The sequence below is a fragment of the Neoarius graeffei genome, chromosome 23 (genome assembly GCF_027579695.1).
Source record: "Neoarius graeffei isolate fNeoGra1 chromosome 23, fNeoGra1.pri, whole genome shotgun sequence".
In the NCBI taxonomy this organism is placed as follows: domain Eukaryota; kingdom Metazoa; phylum Chordata; class Actinopteri; order Siluriformes; family Ariidae; genus Neoarius; species Neoarius graeffei.
This window is the reverse complement of record NC_083591.1, coordinates 13534226-13554004: the sequence shown is the minus strand read 5'-3', so window position 1 is coordinate 13554004 and position 19779 is coordinate 13534226. Positions and strand designations below refer to the sequence as shown.

Genomic DNA, 19779 nt, shown 5'->3' with positions numbered 1-19779 from the left:
TCTGGGTTCGAGCCCAGCAGCTGACGGGGGCCTTTCTGTGTGGGTTTCCTCCACAGTCCAAAGACATGTGATTAGGTTAACATGGTTAACCCCCCCCAATTGCTCCCTGGGTGCTGCAGCATAGCTACCCACTGCTCTGGGTGTGTGCTCATTGCTCATGTGTGTGTTCACTGCTTCAGATGGGTTAAATGCAGAGAGGACTTTCACAAGTGTACATGTGATGAATAAAGTTCTTCTTCTTCTTTCAGGGCTCAACGTTAACTTTTTAATCCACACGTCCAGTCGGACAAGCAGCAAGATGTTTCACTTGTCCTGACCATAACCGTTGTATTACTATGTATTTACTAGTTCAGTGGAAGGAAAGTGGTTAACAAAGTTTATCAAAAAGCAGGTATAGTTATGATAATCATTATACTTTTAATGACTTACCCGTATTTTCTGGACTATAGAGCGCACCTGTATATAAGCCGCATCCGCTCTATTTTTAAAAAAAATTAAAAAAAAGATATACAAGCCGCACCGGGCTATAAGCCGCAGATATCTATGTTGAAAAATTAGATATTTACTGCATGTACAGAACGATTTTGTACTGTAAATGTACATGTATGTACCTGAACAGATTTTTTCCGAACAGTGCCTTTTAACACGGCAGCAACTTTGCTGATTAAAACGGAACAGAACCAAGAGAAAATAACCGGTATTTATTTACCTTCATTTCTCCTGTGTTTGAAACCACAAGTCACTTTAATCATCTTCGCTGGATTTGAAAATAATTACCAGTTAGTAATTTGTTGTGCGTGTTCTATCTGCTAAAGATCTGCTAATTCTTCTTTGCATTGATTTTTCGTCTATCTTATTTTTGATTCTACTTCCGGTTAGAGCGCCCCTAGCGGTGGAAGAAAAATCCACAGAATAGCCGCACCTTTGTATAAGCCGCATGGTTCAAAACCTAGGAAAAAAGTAGCGGCTTATAGTCCAGAAAATACGGTATTATTTTTTCATTAAAACTAACTAGCAACAAACAAAAACTATCCAATGCCCCATTATGGTGGATGTTATTATTATAACCCATTACCTGATCTGAAATTTCAAGAGTTAGACTCAGCCACAGTCAAAGCTTCTGGAGGAAAAAAGTTAAATCTTGATTAATCCAGTAAAACTTGAAGTCTAAATTAATAATAATAAAAAAAGAAACCGAAGGAAAACAAGCTGGACATGATAAGGGTGACCAAATCAGGATGTGAATGAAAACAAATAGTGAGTTCAGCACGGTTATAAAACTTCCCCGGAATATTTTACATCATTTGTGATGGTTAATGTGAATCATACAAAACAAACAAACAAACGTCTGAATGAAATAAAGATTCACTACAGATATTTATTTTATTGAGGTATTTGATTGCCAGTTCAATTAAAGATCTAATCACCTATAATTAGATATTACGACATGGTTATTATTATTATTTTTTTTTTACACACGTACCTGTTTGACTCTGCTTCCCCAGAACTTCGTAAACAATAACATGGCTGGATCACTGAGGGGATTGAACTAGTTTTGTTGGAACTTTACTGACGTAACTCTTGAATAATTACTATAAAAATGGTGATTTTCAACAAATATTTTCTTGTCCCGTAGGACAGCCAGATGCGGATTTAACTTGTCCGGACCAAACATTTGGTTGTCCCGGACAGTCGGACTATCATTAATGTCGAGCCCTGGCTTTCCATGAGAGCGAGTAGGATTGGTCAAACTTTCTGCAAACCTGGATGGGATTGATTACATTTTCTGCAGGAGTGTCTGCCAGAAACCCTTCGGGAGCAGCCGGGAACGGGCTCAATCAAACCACATGCACATCATTCCTTTGAAGTTTTACATGACTTGGCAAAAAGTCAGTCAGCTTGGTTGCTGTGAGAACATTCATTGTGAATGTATAATCAGGAATCAGCTCTCACATAATTTCCCACCTTCAAAAAAAAAAAAAGGTGATTCAGGGTCTCTGTTTTTGCCAATGGGAGATAAATACTGTACCTTGAATTTAACCAGCCCTGGGTATGAGATCAGATGTGATAAGCTGGAGGGTCAATTCAAGTTACTCACCATGGACTGCGTATATGATGGTGTTTTTTTTAAAGGCAGGACAGTCAAAGAAACTAAATTGTCCTTTGAGAGAATAGGCTAAAAGACACTGATTATTAAGCTTTAATTCATTTTCTAACAATCACATGGCCAACTGTGATTATAGGCAACATGCTGAAGTTTCACACCACTGGACAAGACAAAGGGAAAGAGATGAGGACTACCTGCATATATGAGGGTTGCCAGTTAGAGAAAAAAAAAACATTAATTTCTGGATTTTTTACCCCCTCTCTAATTAAAGCATACTTTCTTTCATTGTTGTAAAGTTACAAAAACATTAGTCTTGTGAATAGCGTGACCAGACGTCCCGGTTTGACCGGGACAGTCCCGATTTTGAGTTGCGTGTCCCCAGTCCTGACAAAGGTCCGTCAGGATGCTGAAATGTCCCAGTTTACACCAAACACTAACAAAAACTGTCCAGGTTACAGCGATCATACATAGCCAACGAGATGTCAATAAAGCTTCTAGCAATTCAGCATCAATGTGCGTGTGCGCGCAGTCAACCTTACAATGTATCTATTTGTACAATGTTACAACATGGAGGCCGCGTTATAACGTTTTTTTCGCTAGCGGCTGTCAACTACTACGCGACAATGCCGAACGGATGAGCGCTGGGCGGAGATGTTCGCGTACTTCAAGAGTAGGGAGATTCCTCACAGCAATGTCAGCCAGCTTTGCCAGTTTGCCATGTACCTACCTGCACCAATGCTCCAGCTGAGCGAATATTTTCACTCATGAACAACACCTGGACTGATGAGAAGAATCGCATGACCATGCCTACTCTCGAAGCCTTGCTCATTACCCGGGCCAATTTCGACGATACTTGCTCGCAGTTTCACAGCAGGCTCTCGGGCAATAAAGCGCTACTGGAGCAAATTCACTCATCATGTAAATATATGCAATAAAATGGCGTCTTCTTTAGGGTGGGAGGGTTGGGTGGCTGTGTTTCTGAAACATTTTTTGTTGTCTTTCATCTGTCTTTAATCTGTATCACAGATTGTCTTGACTTGTTTGATGCTGTTGTCAACTCAGGGTTCACGGTTTCAAAATAGTTAATAAGCCTACACTGGTTAATATTAAACAGAGGCATTTTGGGTAAAGGTTCGGAGGTGACAATGATTAGGCTCATGCGCTCGTTCCTGTTACAGTGCATAGCCTGTTTAAAAAAAAAAAAGTTCATCGCATAAATATGGAATCAATTTTGTGCCAAAATGTTCATACAATACTTTTGAAATATCAAACAAAAACGACAAATCAAAATACAAAAAAAAGTCAATTTTTTTCAGACTGGCAAACAAATTATTCGTGTAATCGTGCAAAATATCAGTCTATTACTCTTCAGAAACCTTTTATTTTTGTTCCGTGTCTTTCTCAGTTTTGTTTGACGTAATTTATTTTGGTTGCGATTCCAGCTTTCTCGTTTGCACTCCCTGACTTTTTTCTTGCAGCTTTGACACAAACTTCACGTGTGGGTGGGCTGTCCAGGAATGCATTCCCATTGGGTAACTTGTGTTTGACTGACAGCTACGTTCAGCCATTCCCCCGGAAGCTGTTGCGGCCATTTCCTACTCAGATTTTGACGGACTGTTTGACGAGTGACTGATCCCTTGACGGTAAACAAGGATCGAGTGGACTTCAGTGGCGACTATGATATTGAATTAATTCAACAAAGTGTAAGTACGGGACAAATGTGTTGTATGTGTTGCAGTAGTACACATTATGCAGGTGTTTCGTGGCAAGTCAAATGTTAGACTTAGCTCCACTACCCAATATAATAGCTGTCTTGCTAACGTTAAACACGCCTGCATAATGTGTACTACTGCAACACATACAACACATTTGTCCCGTACTCGTCAAACAGTCCGCCAAAATCTGAGTAGGAAATGGGGGAACAGCCTCTGGGGGAATCGCTGAGTGTAGCTGTCAGTCAAACACAAGTTACCCAATGGGAATGCATTGGTCTTGGTGCTGTGACTTGTTGTCACCGACAACGCCAACAGATACTGGCAAGAGCGTATAGATGAGGCGAGGTGCATAAGGCTTCAGAAATTCTCGTAATTCGTAATAATTCTTCTTCCGGGTTTACAGATCCCAGTGTGCTTGCGGGGCGTGTGTGGGCATGTGAGGACACTCCTCCTCACCAATCAGTGCACAGGGGAGCGTCTCCTCACGCCCCTAGCCCCACTCGGCTCGGTTTGGCTCGCTTCAGCCCCACTCCAAAACCGTGCGAGTTTTGGGTGCTGAGTAGGGCTGAAGTGAGCTGAGTCGTGCTGCTCTGAGGTAGTCGAAACGCGAGCCGTGTCGGGCTGAAATGAGCTGAAAAAGGGTAGTGGAAAAGGGCCATATGTGTCAGCCCTGTGATGACCTGGCGACTTGTCCAGGGTGTACCCCGCCTTTCGCCCGTAGTCAGCTGGGATAGGCTCCAGCTTGCCTGCGACCCTGTAGAACAGGATAAAGCGGCTACAGATAATCAGATGAGATTTTGATTTATCGTTTTTGTTTGATATTTCAAAAGTATTGTATGAACATTACATAAAATGTTGGTGTTAATATGCAAGCAATGCATTTTCTTGGCGTTTTCACAAAGGTGAAATAAATCAGTTGACATTTAGGCTATTGGCCTGTTCCCTTTCATCACATCCGTTGTCTGATTTTCTTACTTTAACTGAATTATGATAGAAGTACATGTAGATAAGAAAATACTTGATTGTTCTCTGAAATGTTGATAAAAGTGAGCTTCTACAAAATGATAAAAGCACCTGTCTGAGCCATGGTTTGAGCCGGCGCATGTTTACATCAAAACGCGTGTGCGTGCACGAGTATCACGGCCACGCGCAAAGTGTCCCGGTTTTAGAAATCTGGTCACCCTACTTGTGAATGAATGGATGAATGAATGAACGCGTATGACTCTTGACTCGAACTGGAACAATAGAGCTAACATTCAACCACCAAGCAGCATGTGACTAAGCTGCTGAGCCTCCCCGTGTGTAACAGTAATCTTTACTAAATAATGGAAGCGGAATGAGTGGAACAACTTCCAGCAACCGCGCGACTCACCATCACAGCACGCTAGTTAGCACGTTGGCTAACAACACCACCGCATTACAGACTTAATTATTCACCAAACACGAACCAGACACGCTTTACAGCACAGTTCACCGAGCGGACATGTTTATGTCGGGTATAATTACACGGTACTGCGGGCTGATAATGGATTTAAGCTGCCTACCGGCTTCGTGACTTCAAAACTCACTAGCCAGGCTAACTCCTCCGCCTAACACATGCACCAAGCATTCTGAGAACACGAACACTTTTCGACCCATAAAATATCACACAGTTATGTAAATGTCGAACGACTATTAGTTTTAACTTTACCTTTAAAGTAATTATTCGCCTTCTCCTTGAGTTTCTCAGCCTCGGCACTCCGCTCCTCCTCCGCCATTTTCTTATTGTCGTAATCCGTTAGGATGGCCGTCAAACGTCGGAGCTGTCGTAAAAACTGAAGTTTACGACAGCTTGTTCACTTCTATGATCAATTCGAAAAGCTTTGACCTTTTTCTTTAAAAAAAAAAAATTATATCGCGAAATGAATATATGAATGAATGTTATAGCAACCCTAAGTCATATCATGGTCTGTTCATAGGATTGATATTTTTAATGCCTCATAAGTGCATCTCAAAAATTTGAGAATATTGTGAAAAAGTTCAATATTTTCCATCAGTTATTTCTCATCTCATCTCATTATCTCTAGCCGCTTTATCCTTCTACAGGGTTGCAGGCAAGCTGGAGCCTATCCCAGCTGACTACGGGCGAAAGGTGGGGTACACCCTGGACAAGTCGCCAGGTCATCACAGGGCCGACACATAGACACAGACAACCATTCACACTCACATTCACACCTACGGTCAATTTAGAGTCACCAGTTAACCTAACCTGCATGTCTTTGGACTGTGGGGGAAACCGGAGCACCCGGAGGAAACCCACGCGGACACGGGGAGAACATGCAAACTCCACACAGAAAGGCCCTCGCCGGCCACGGGGCTCGAACCCAGGACCTTCTTGCTGTGAGGCGACAGCGCTAACCACTACACCACCGTGCCACCATCAGTTATTTAAGAAAGTCAAAATGTTATATATTATAGACTAATTACACATAAACTAAAATGTTTCAAGCATTTTTCTATTTTAATTTTAACCAGTATGGCATACAGTACAAAAACATAAAAAAACCCATCTCAAAATATTAGAATATTTCATTTCGAGTTTGAGTAAAACAGTATGAACACAGTGTATGTCTCGGTCTAGTTCAGTACACACAACCACAATCATGGGGAAGACTGCTGACTTGACTGTTGTCCAGAAGATGATCACTGATGCCCTCCACAAGGAGGGTAAGCCACAAAAGGTCGTTGCTGAAAAGGGTGGCTGGAAAAGGTGCACAAGCAACAGGGATGGCCACAGTCTTGAGAGGATTGTCAAGAAAAGTTGATTCAAGAACTTGGGAGAGCTTCACAAGGAATGGACCGAGGCTGGTGTCAGTGTATCAAGACCCATCACGAACAGACATCTTCAAGAAAGGGGATACAACTTTCGCATTCCTAATATCAAGCTACTCCTGAGCCAGAGACAATGTCAGAAGTGTCTTATCTGGGCTAAGGAGAGAAAGAAATGGATTGTTGCTCAGTGGTACAAAGTCCTCTTTTCAGATGAAAGTACATTTTGCATTTGATTTGGAAATCACGGTTCTAGAGTCTGGAGGAAGAGTGGAGAGGCACAGAATCCAAGTTGTTTGAAGCCCAGTGTGAAGTTTCCACAGTCTGTGATGATTTGGGGTGCCATGTCATCTGCTGGTGTTGGTCCACTGTATTTTATCAAGTCCAAAGTCAACACAGCCATCTACCAGGAGATTTTAGAGCACTTCATGCTTCCATCTGCTGACGAGCTTTTTGGAGATGCTGATTTCCTTTTCCAGCAGGACTTAGCACCTACCCACAGTGCCAAAACTACTACCAAATGGTTTGCTGAGCATGATATTACTGTGTTTGATTGGCCAGCCAACTTGCCTGACCTGAACCCCATAGAGAATCTATGGGGTATTGTCAAGAGGAAGATGAGAAACACCCGACCCAAAAATACAGATAAGCTGAAGGCCACTATCAAAGCAACCTGGGCTTCAATAACACCTCAGCAGTGCCACAGACTGATCACCTCCATGCCACACCGCATTGATACAGTAATTCATGGTAAAGGAGCCCCAACCAAGTATTGAGTGTATAAATGAATATACTTTGCAGAAGTTGGACATTTCTGTATTGTAAATCCTTTTTTTTTGACTGATCTTAGGGAATATTCTAATAATTTGAGATACTGGATTTCTGATTTTCATGAGCTATAAGCCATAATCATCAAAATTAAAACAAAAAAGGCTTTAAATATTTCACTTTACATGTAATGAATATAGAATATATGAAAGTTTACCTTTTTGAATTAAATTATGAAAAAAAGAAACTTTTTCATGGTATTCTAATTTTTTGAGATGCACTAGTGTGTGTATATATATATATATATATATATATATCATCTCATTATCTCTAGCCGCTTTATCCTTCTACAGGGTCGCAGGCATGCTGGAGCCTATCCCAGTTGACTACGGGCGAAAGGCGGGGTACACCCTGGACAAGTCGCCAGGTCATCACAGGGCCGACACATAGACACAGACAACCATTCACACCTACGGTCAATTTAGAGTCACCAGTTAACCTAACCTGCATGTCTTTGGACTGTGGGGGAAACCGGAGCACCCGGAGGAAACCCACGTGGACACGGGGAGAACATGCAAACTCCACACAGAAAGGCCCTCATCGGCCACAGGCTCGAACCCGGACCTTCTTGTTGTGAGGCGACAGCGCTAACCACTACACCACCGTGCCGCCGATATATATATATATATATATATATATATATATATATATATATATATATATATATATAAAATTTTCATTGTTATCTGAAGCATAGCTTATTTTTCATACCATGATGTTATTTCTCTTTCAATGTTGCACTCCATCTTGAAACAAATACCTCACACAAGTCTATACAGACTAAGCTTATGTGAAATATGCCCATTACTATTTTCTATTTAAAAAAAAACATTGTCACTTATTTGTTATTATTTATCTTTTATTTTACACTGCAGGATCTGTGAGAACATCCAAACTTCATTTAATTGTGCTTTTGCAGGTGACTCAATGTTCTTGAATTTTATTTTAGTTGTAATTCTCATCTTGGTCTCTAGAGGGCGCTGCATCTCTGCTGGAGACAAGTCATGTTTTCATGGGCCATAATAATTCATCTAAACCACCTTTTTCATGCCATATAAAAGGTCAGGCCAATAACATACAATAAAAGCTTACTCAAATATCTTCTCATCAGAAAGCTTTCTGATTTAGGTTTTTATTATACGCATGTGGTTGTCTGATCTGGGGCTGCAATTCCGTGAAGTTTATTTACACTTTCTGTCCAGTTTTCCTCTCCATGTGGTATTTTTGGAAATAAAACAAAGAAGTTTGGGTCCAGTGAAAGCTGATGAAATGGGCCAAAGTACCGCAGGTGTCCAGTGTTACTCACAAACAACCGTGCCATCCAACACACACACACACACACACACACACACACACACACACACACACACACACCCTGCCCTCTTCTAGTGTTTGTCAAAAACAACACGCAACCTTAAATTAAAACCTCACAAACTCACTTGGGGCATTTCTCCTAAGAGCTTATTGTGCATCACAGCTGCAAAGACTAATGCTTTTGACTTGGGTATGAAATTTTTTCTTTCTTCCTTTTCCAAAACTTGATTCATGGGGTCTGATTTAATTAGACATTCGACTGTTTGATTCAGTTCACTCAAGCAAAAAAGGTGAGACATTGTTCAGCTTTCCTCTAGGGGATCCATATCATGACTCAAAGCAGCATGCATGCGAGACAGTCATTCAAACAGAAAGGAAATGTGCGTGTGCCGGTAGGGGGTCCTGTCATTTTGACTCACTAGGGGTATCCCATGCTGGAGTGATTCAGCCAGCCTCATCAAAAGACTTTAGAAGCAGATGTTTTGAAGTGCAAGTGAACTTTCGCTCACCGCCATTTGAGGAATGATTCTCTCTCCGCAGCATTCATTCCTCATATGGAGTAAAGAGAACTGGGCCCTTGATTCAGGTGAGAGACAGGAATGGAGGACTAAATGGAAAGGATTTCTCACAGGAAGCTGTAGAGCCAAAATGTAAGGCAAAGAAGAAAACTAGGAGTGAGACATGTACAGTCATCAAAAAGTCCTACGATTAAAAGAGCAGGAAAGAAATTATTATTCCTGTCACTGAAATGCCAAGGAATATTTGTTGACTTTTGTCTGCCAAATATGACATAGTATATAATATGACAAAGTTTAATATATTACTTCAAATGGGGATTTCAGTTTCTTTGTGCATACATTATTTTTATTTTTTATTTTTTCAAAATTCCAGTCCACTTATGGAATGGTTACCTCACAGCTCCAAGGTCCCAGGTTCGATTCTGAGCTTGAGTTACTGTATGTGTGGACTTTCTATGAATGTTCTCCCCATGTTTGGATAATGGGTCTCCTCCAGGTTTTCCAGTTTCCTCCCATTGGCTTAAAACACCACAAGAATCACTATAAAGTGAAGCTTGCGTTATAACGGCCAACATAAGCGATGATTATTGTAAAGTCTTCTTCTTCTTTTGGCTGCTCCCGATTAGGGGTCGCCACAGCAGATCTTTCGTCTCCATTGCTCCCTGTCTTCCGCATCCTTCTCTACCACACCTGACACTTTCATGTCCTCTCTCACCACATCCATGTATCTCCTCTTTGGCCTTCCTCGTTTTCGTGTGCCTGGCAGCTCCATCCTCAACATTCTCCTTCCCACATGCTCTGCATCTCTTCTCAGGATGTGCCCATATCATCTCAGTCTCATCTCTCTTAGCTTAATTCCCAAGCTCTCCACATGTGCTGTCCATTATCCTTACAATAAATGATGATTATTGTAAAGTACTTTTGTTTATTTCTTATATTTCTTTCTTTAGTTTCCCTTTTACATTTTTAACACTTCTGTGTTGTAAGCTTTTTCTTTTAATTATTTTGTAATACAGAGTGACCACTCTCCACTGTACATCGACGGCTCACTCGTGAAGAATGTCAAGAGCACCAAATTCTTTGGTGTTCATCTGGCAGAGAACCTCACCTGGTCCCTCAACACCAGCTCCACAGCCAAGAAAGCCCAGCAGCCTTCCTACGGAGGCTGAGCAAAACCCATCTCCCATCACCCATCCTCACAATATTCTACAGAGGGACTACTGAAAGCATTCTGAGCAGTTGCATCATGGTCTGGTTTGGGAATTGCACCGTCTCAGATCGCAAGACCTTACAGTAGATAGTGAGGACAGCTGAGAAGATCATCGGAGTCTCTCATCCCTCCATCACGGACATTTACACCACACGCTGCATCCTGAAAGCCACCAGCGTCATGGCCGACCCCACACACCCCTCACAGAATCTCTTCACCCTCCTGCCATCTGGTAAAAGGTACCGAAGCACTCGGGCCTTCACAGTCAAACTCTGTAACAGTTTCTTCTCACTGCCATCAGACTTCTCATCTCTAAGGGACTGGACTGATTCTCACGGACTGCTGAACACACCACTCACACTGCAATCTTTGCACAGTGGACAGTAATGCACTATTGCTTACAATGTTTACAATGTCTCTCTCTCACACACACAAGGTTTACATTTATTTATTCCCTTTCATATACTACCTCAGGGGCGGCACGGTGGTGTAGTGGTTAGCGCTGTCGCCTCACAGCAAGAAGGTCCTGGGTTCGAGCCCCGGGGCCGGCGAGGGCCTTTCTGTGTGGAGTTTGCATGTTCTCCCCGTGTCCGCGTGGGTTTCCTCCGGGTGCTCCGGTTTCCCCCACAGTCCAAAGACATGCAGGTTAGGTTGACTGGTGACTCTAAATTGACCGTAGGTGTGAATGTGAGTGTGAATGGTTGTCTGTGTCTATGTGTCAGCCCTGTGATGACCTGGCGACTTGTCCAGGGTGTACCCCGCCTTTCGCCCGTAGTCAGCTGGGATAGGCTCCAGCTTGCCTGCGACCCTGTAGAAGGATAAAGCGGCTAGAGATAATGAGATGAGATACTACCTCAGTATGCACACTCAACTCTGTACGTTATGTTGTTTGTGTCATTTATTGTCTGCAGTGTTGCACATTGTTGTATTGTAGATTGTAGTCCTGTGATGTTTAATGTAGCACCATGCTCCTGGAGAAACGTTGTTTTGTTTTAACTGTGTACTGTACCAATTGTATATGGTTGAACTGACAAATTAAAAAACAAAAAAACAAACCTTGAACCTTGAACATGTAGGGGTCGGAAATCAATCAGGGTTTCGCCTTATTCTTCCCCTGTCAGGAGCCGTTTTCAATTTTTCTCATGTTATTTTGCTATATCTTAAATTATTCTTTTGTCTTTCTTAATGTAACATATCTGACAAATCACTAAACTAAACTAAACTAAACTAAACTAAACTAAACATGCAGGTAGGTGGATTGGTGACGCTAAATTGCCCTTAGGTGTGAAGGAGTGTGTGAATGTGTGTGCGCAGAATGGGCTGGTGTCACATCCATGATGAATTCTCCTGCTTTGCGTCAAGTGTTAAATCAAAAGTGGTTCCTGATGATTATGATGATGATGATGATGATGATGATTTAATATTTGCAAAAATAAAAAAAAATCGAAAACAAAATTCATACAGCTGGTTTCCTTGACAAGATTGAATCCTAGTCTGGTATTAGTCATGTTACATCATGTCATGCAGCTCATGAATCATCATTTGAAATCCTTCTTAGTTTTCACTGCATCTGAAAAAATATATATATTCTGTCTGGATGATATATGAGTTTAAAATGTGCAGAGAGTGAATAATTAATAAAGAGGCAAATGCCTGATACGAAACAGACCTTTACCTCACCTTATGGAAAAGGAAAATTTACTTTTGAAGCTAAAAGTGTCAACTGCTTCATATGCCATCCTATGTAAGCATCTGACATCATATGACTGAGTGAAAGGGGATGTTAATGTTCAAGACAGTATATATATCATTTGTCTGAGGAGGATTGTTCAATAGCTAGTTTTTGTTTACAAGTATTTACATTTATTCATTATCAGATGGTATTACTCATAATATTGTAGTCATTAACAGTGTTGTAGTTGAGTCACTAAACATCGAGTCCGAGTCAAGTCTCGAGTCCCCAGTGTTCAAGTCTGAGTCAAGTCCAAGTCATTAAAGAAAATTTTGAGTCGAGTCCAAGAACAAGACTTCAACTGCACCATTTGATGGTGGCTGTTGCTGCCTTTATGTGAAAGCGTCTCTGCTACTGTGTTGGACTAACGTTACTGCTCGACTGCCCCATTTTAGTTAATAGGCTACAGATAAAAAGCTTGTTCATCGAACAGCAAGCCCTGCCCACTATCAACAGAGCAAATAACATGAGAGAGGGTTAACACTAGCTAGTTCATCAGTCAGAAAGCCCCGCTATCAACAGAGCAATGAACACAGCATGTCACTTCCTTTTCTGAGTGGAGTCTTGCCAAATGATGACTGAAGTTCGAGGTTGTCCCCGTCGTCTCCTCGATAGTTCTTCTACATATGGAACACATAGCAGTGCATTTTTCCCCACTGCATGAGAAGTTTGTATAAGCAAAGTGGATAATCCTAAGGGACTTCTCTCCAGGTATTTTAACACCATTAATGTTAATTTGTTCCTGAACATGATGTATTGAACAGGTGAATGTGCATTCACTTGCATGAAATTAGTACAAAAATGAATATAGATATAAATATCTTATGCCAAATTATTATGGTGTGTTACAAAAAATAAAGAAAAAATCAGAGTCCTTATCTCCAATTTACGAGTCTGAATGCACTTAATGCACGAGTCTAAGTCCAAGTCCAAGTCCAAGTCATCAGTGCTCAAGTCCAATTCAAGTCACGAGTCCTTAAAATTAGGGCATGAGTTGGACTCAAGTCCGAGTCCTGGACTCGAGTACAAGCCTGGTCATTAATACCTTATAATATTGTAGTCATTAATACCTTAAACCCTTAAACTCCCAAAACATGTTGCTTGGTCTAGAAGTGCTTCCCTCACTTTCATAACTACACACCGTTCCTATTCATTTTTGACCAATTTATTAGTTAGAAGTAGCACGTTTTAACTTCTACTCTTCCTGTCCTACAAATTCCACTGTCGGTTATTTAATTTTCTTTCAAGTTCACTGAAAGCAGAGTGTAAAGCATCAAATTCAGTTAATATATTGTATTTGGGGGGCGGCACGATGGTGTAGTGGTTAGCGCTGTCGCCTCACAACAAGAAGGTCCAGGTTCGAGCCTGTGGCCGATGAAGGCCTTTCTGTGTGGAGTTTGCATGTTCTCCCCGTGTCCGCGTGGGTTTCCTCCGGGTGCTCCGGTTTCCCCCACAGTCCAAAGACATGCAGGTTAGGTTAACTGGTGACTCTAAATTGACCGTAGGTGTGAATGGTTGTCTGTGTCTATGTGTCAGCCCTGTGATGACCTGGCGACTTGTCCAGGGTGTACCCCGCCTTTCGCCCGTAGTCAGCTGGGATAGGCTCCAGCTTGCCTGCGACCCTGTAGAACAGGATAAAGCGGCTAGAGATAATGAGATGAGATGAGATATTGTATTTGGGCAGCCATGGTGGTGTTGAACATGCTTAACATCCAATCTGTGGAAACATGTACAGCTATACCATTAGCTTGCTGAGTGAGCTAAACTAACTAGCCATATTTTGACAATACGAAAGCTCTGTATTAACCATAACACATCACTTTAATGTTTATTACTCATTGTCTGTTGTCTTAAAAATCTTAAATCTAAGCGCTGCTACAGCTGAAAACCAGGTAACACTCAAATTAATACACTGCAACCCTGCTATAACGAACTCTTTTACTATGAACTTTTGCATATAACAAACTACATTCATGTCCCCTGCCTTTAATGACAATGCGTCAGAGTCTTCAAAAAAAAAAAAAACCCACTAAGCCATGCATTCCTTTTCCTACCAGAGACAAACAATAAGTAATTAAGTCTGCAGTCAAGTTAACAATATGTGTTAACACCATAAAACAAAGGCTTAATGAGCCTCACTTAGGCATCGATGACTAACAATTATTGAGCACGGGGATCAGTGACCTCAGAAAATCCCTTAGAAGGACTTTATTTTATGAGCTAAAATCAGTTTTACTCGAGTCTTTACTCCGTAAGCACTGATGTCATGGCTACTCATAAACGTAAGATAATCTCCATCTGTCAGAAAATGCAGGCAATAGACAGACGTAATCACTGGAAGAGTTTTATTTAAAAACACACTGGCAAACAGATTCAAATCAGTGATCAAGAATCAGAATCAGAATCAAGTTTATTGCCAAGTACGTTCTCACATACAAGGAATTTGCTTTGGTGAATGGTGCTTGAACAGTTAAGACAGAAGAATTTAGCAAAGACAGAATGGTGCTTAAACATTTAAGATAGAAGAATTTAGCAAAGACAAAAGTAGCTATATACACAGAATAAAAATAAATCAGAGTCAAGAAACAGGCAATGGTCAAGTGAGGCACAGACAGGATATCAAAGGCAGAGACAAAGGGCAAAAACCAAAATCTAAAACAGAGTCGGAAACCAGAATATCAACACAGTGCTACAAAAGGCTTGGTAATGTGAGACACAAGGTACAGCATGTATATTTCGCAAAGGCTGTGTGTAGTGAGAGTCCTTATAAGTGCACGTGGTGAGTGCGCTGTAATCCAGAACAGGTGCATGGTAATTAGTCGTAATGGTGCTATGCATGTGCACATGAGTAGCAGTTTGAGGCGTGCTGCTGCGCACGGACGTGATACCATTCAAGACAAAATTTACATCCTGTGTTGTCTAAAGTGTAGTGAGAAAGCAGCAAATTTGTCTAAAAAACACAGTATTCTGAAAAGTTCAGTTTCAACTTTTAAAGCAAAAGAAAAAGAGCTCCAAGACTTCTATAACTGCAGTCAACATGGTGAGCTGAAAAGAAAGAAGATACAGCAAGCAAATGATGGCGAGTGTGACTTATTTCCTTTACTTAAGAGTGACTTATTTCCTTTACTTCGTAAATATGTGAATGAATTAAGTGTAAATATAAATTAAACACAGTTGATTTTGTTTTACGTAAGAGTGAGTGTTTGATGTGACAAGTGGGTCCATTTCAGTATTACGAACTTTTCGGTATAACAAACTATTTAGACGTCCCCCAAGGAGATCCTTATAGCGGGGTTGCAGTGTATGGAACTCAAAACATGTATGAATTAAAATGAGCTAGCTAGCTAAAAAGTCTAGCAAGCTAATGAAACCGCAACAGCATTTGGCTACTCTTGATGTTTATTCAAGTGAATTATTACTGGAGTAGCACTACTTTTATTGAGTGGGTTTTGTAATCTTTCAACCATTGGTTTCTCATGAATAATCAGTTCTGTGCTTGAACTTTTTTCATGTTTACTCAGCTCAAATCGATTCATCTGAAAAGTTAGGTTAAGGTTAGGGAAAAGGGATTTTTTTCTCCCCCCCCAAAAAAAATCTGTCCCTCTGAGTTACATGTCGGTCCTGGGATCGAGATGCTGACCTCTTCTGCTCCTCGAACCTGCCTGATCCATCCTGGTGCCCTGTGTCTGGTTGGAGTCTCATTGCATCACTCCTGTGGAGGGCGGCCCCATGTGGACAGTTGGGGGTCGCACCTGGAGGACGCTCTGGACTCTTGCAATGGTGCTTTTGTGGCTGGGGACTGCAGTTGACTTGCTGACTTTAGGACTGCAGTTGACTTGCTGACTTTGGGACGGCGGTTGTTGAAAAATGGTTGAAAAATCTCAAGGATTTAATTAACCAAAACAAGTAGCAATCAGAGGGCGGCACGGTGGTGTAGTGGTTAGCACTGTCTCCTCACAGCAAGAAGGTCCTGGGTTCGAGCCCTGGGGCCGGCGAGGGCCTTTCTGTGTGGAGTTTGCATGTTCTCCCCGTGTCCCCATGGGTTTCCTCCAGGTGCTCCGGTTTCCCCCACAGTCCAAAGACATGCAGGTTAGGTTAACTGGTGGCTCTAAATTGACCATAAGTGTGAGTGTGAATGGTTGTCTGTGTCTATGTGTCAGCCCTGCGATGACCTGGTGACTTGTCTAGGGTGTACCCCGCCTTTCGCCCGTAGTCAGCTGGGATAGGCTCCAGCTTGCCTGTGACCCTGTAGAAGGATAAAGTGGCTAGAGATAATGAGATGAATGAGATGAAATGTTTAAGTGTACTTGCCCTGTAGTTATGCTTCAGCATTGTCGACTCTTAGGTATGTCTGTGGTTCCATATAAGGTTTTATTATTATTATTATTATTATTATTAGGGCCCGAGCACCATTTGGTGTGAAGACCCTATTGTTTTTCGAAGGATTATTATTATTCTTATTATTATTTTTCTGTCGCGCTTGGCTTTTTTTGAGGCATTTCCCATGCACGAAAACTCATGAAATTTGATACACACATCAGTAATTGTAACCGCTTCTCAGCCACAGATGTTTGGCCGGGCATGGCCCAGGGACTTCATAGCACCCCTTTTTCCATTTCCTATTGAAATGAATGGGTAGAACTTTGGAGTGATGATGTCATAAGGTCATTTGGAGCGATGATGTCACATGGTCATTTTTAACGTACTCCTCCTAGACGGTTCATCAGATTCATGTCAAACCTGGCAAACATGATGCCAAGATATTGCTGAAGTTGAATTGCGAAGGGATTTTTGATATGTTGTAATATGTTGAAATGGCAATAATAGCCCAGGGACTTCATAGCGCCCCCTATGCATTAACCACGTCCAACAGGGTGTGAGGAAATTGGGCTTATATGCGTTTGGACACATAGTCATTTTTAATGTACTCCTCCTAGACGGTTCATCAGATTCATGTCAAACTTGGCAAACATGATGCCAAGATATTGCTGATGTTGAATTGCGAAGGGATTTTTGATATGTTGTAATATGTTGAAATGGCAATATTATGAATTTTAATACTCGCCACATAAACAGGAAATGTGTCATGAAGTCATAATACATTTAATGATTTGGCTGAAACCTTTCAGGTTATTAGAGAATGTGATTATTATGACATCTAGATGCCCAATATGCCTGTCTGGTATAGTGCCACCAACTGGCCAAGGAAAGAATAGGGTTTTGAATATGTGTGTTTTGACACATGATGAATTTTAACATGCTCCTCCTAGACGGTTCATGAGATTCATGTGAAATTCGTTATACATGATGCCAAGATGTCACTGATATTAAATTGCGAAGGGATTTTTGATATCTTGTAATATGATTCTGATACTCTTTAGCCGTTATGGCATCTTTATTAACAATCACAATCTTACACTTTATCTAGTCGCGGTAGGGAGAACTCTGAACTCTTTTAGGGCCCGTTTACACGAGGATGCTGTCGGGTAAAAACGACTAAATATTTTATCAGAAGTGCCTTTCATCTACACGGGGACGGCGTTTCTGAGGCTGAAAAACGGAAAAATTTGAAAACGCCTTCCAGAGTGGATAAGTTAAAAATGGCCCCCGTTGCATATCCGTCTAAACTACCCAATACGCGAAACTCTGCTCGGCTCTGCTCACGTCGGGTACGCGTTTACGTCATACATATGTCATATACTGTCCATGCCAGCCCGGGAAGTAAGTAAGAGCATGTCTGATTACATCAATCCAATGGACCTTCAAGCTGCTCTGGCAGCTTTAATAAACGTCCAGGAGTCCTTCGAACATCTATACCGAATCTGCACATATACCGTTAATGAACAGAGGCGGGTATGCAATTACCTTTATGAATTTTTGGATACACCATTTCGTTGGAGGCGTGCGAGACTGATTTGGACAAGACCCGGGAGAACCAGTCAATGGTGGGACAATTTTGTGAGAGGAGTAACAGATTACAATGCCTGGAGGGAAAACTTTCGCATGTCCAAAGCTGCTCTTGTGGCTTTAAGCGAAGAACTTCGACCCTACATCGAGGGTGTAACAACAAACATGAGAGCACCTGTCGGAGTCTTGAAAAAGGTAGCTTGTACTTTGTACTATTTGAGCGACGAGGGACGGCTAAGGAAAACTGCGAACGCCTTCGGATTATCCCGATCAACGGTGTCAGTCATTATTAGACAAACATGCAAGGCCATAACTGTCCACCTCGGTCCGAAGTATATCCAGTTGCCATTCACTGTGCCCGAAACAGAGCTGCTTGTTTCCGGATTCCTGAAGGATCATGGAATGCCCCAATGTTTGGGAGCAGTGGATGGGACTCATATAGAAATAAAACAGCCAGCCGTCAATGCCACAGACTACATAAACAGGAAGGGAAAGTATTCCCTTAATGTCCAAGCTATCTGCGACCACAAATATAGGTAAGATAAACGTTTTCTGCTTTTTCTGTAGCCCATGTAGGGTTCACTAAATTGCTATTATAGTATGCTATATTATTATTATTATTATTATTATTATGGTAGAAATATATATTGATATCATTTCACTATATTGTGTAGGAAAATACGAGTGTGGTTGTGAATGACAGGGCCAGAGTGTTAGTTGGGCAGGAGGGAGGAGGCACTGTTGATCGGGGTGGTGTGTGTGTGTGTGTGTTTTGGGGGGCATGGGGGGCTTCATTTATTGGAAATTACAATTAATGCTATTGACTTACAGATTCATGGACGTGGTCATAAAATGGCCTGGAAGTGTGCACGACGCACGCGTCTTTGCCAATTCAAAAGTGAACACCTACTTGAAGACAGGAAAGATACCTTCGTTGAAAAAGCGAATAGTGGATGAAGAGGATCCCATACCTGTCTTTCTGTTAGGAGACCCTGCCTACCCCCTTCTCCCTTACCTTATGAAGGAATACTCAGGTGGAAGCTCTAACCCATCAGAGCAATACTTTGGACTTTGTCTGTGCAGGGCCCGTATGGTAATTGAATGTGCATTTGGTCGACTCAAGGGCAGGTTTTCAGCTCTCAGACGGCCCATGGACATAAATCTCACCGATCTGCCAAATGTCATTTACGCTTGCTTTGTATTATACAATTACTGTGAGGCCTGGGGCACCCCTGTGGATCCCCGTGTTGAACAGGAGGCCATACAATCCGATAGGGATTTGCAACCTCCTACACAAACAAATAACTACCTGACAGACAGCAATGAGGGAAGTGGGAAGAGAGTAAGAAGAATTCTCACTAAATACCTTGACCCCTAATGGCCTTTGTATTAGACTCCACAGGTGGACTGTGATCAAGATGGCTGCCTATTGGCTGTATGTTCTTTACAGCTCCTTGTTACTTACTACATTCATCCTCACATTGACTGTTTAAGCTCAGGTGTGTTTCAATACTGTATGTATATTAAAGTGCCATATTAACCAAAGCATAGACTGTAAATTCTTTGTTTTTTATTCCAGGACACACTTACAGAAGTGTTTTTCACAGAATATACCCTGGTAAATAGAACAGAAACTACAC

The 19779-nt window shown here is 41.6% G+C and overlaps 1 protein-coding gene across 1 annotated transcript in view; it reads right to left on the bottom strand.

Moving 5' to 3' along the window:
- ppp5c (protein phosphatase 5, catalytic subunit) overlaps positions 1-5597 on the bottom strand; it is a 34913-nt gene extending 29316 nt beyond the window's left edge. Inside the window, exon 1 of the mRNA XM_060905799.1 lies at positions 5513-5597. Within this exon, the coding sequence (XP_060761782.1) occupies positions 5513-5579 (67 nt within the window). The 5' untranslated portion in view covers positions 5580-5597. The remainder of the gene's footprint in view (positions 1-5512) is intronic.
- Between the last annotated feature and the right edge of the window lie 14182 nt (positions 5598-19779).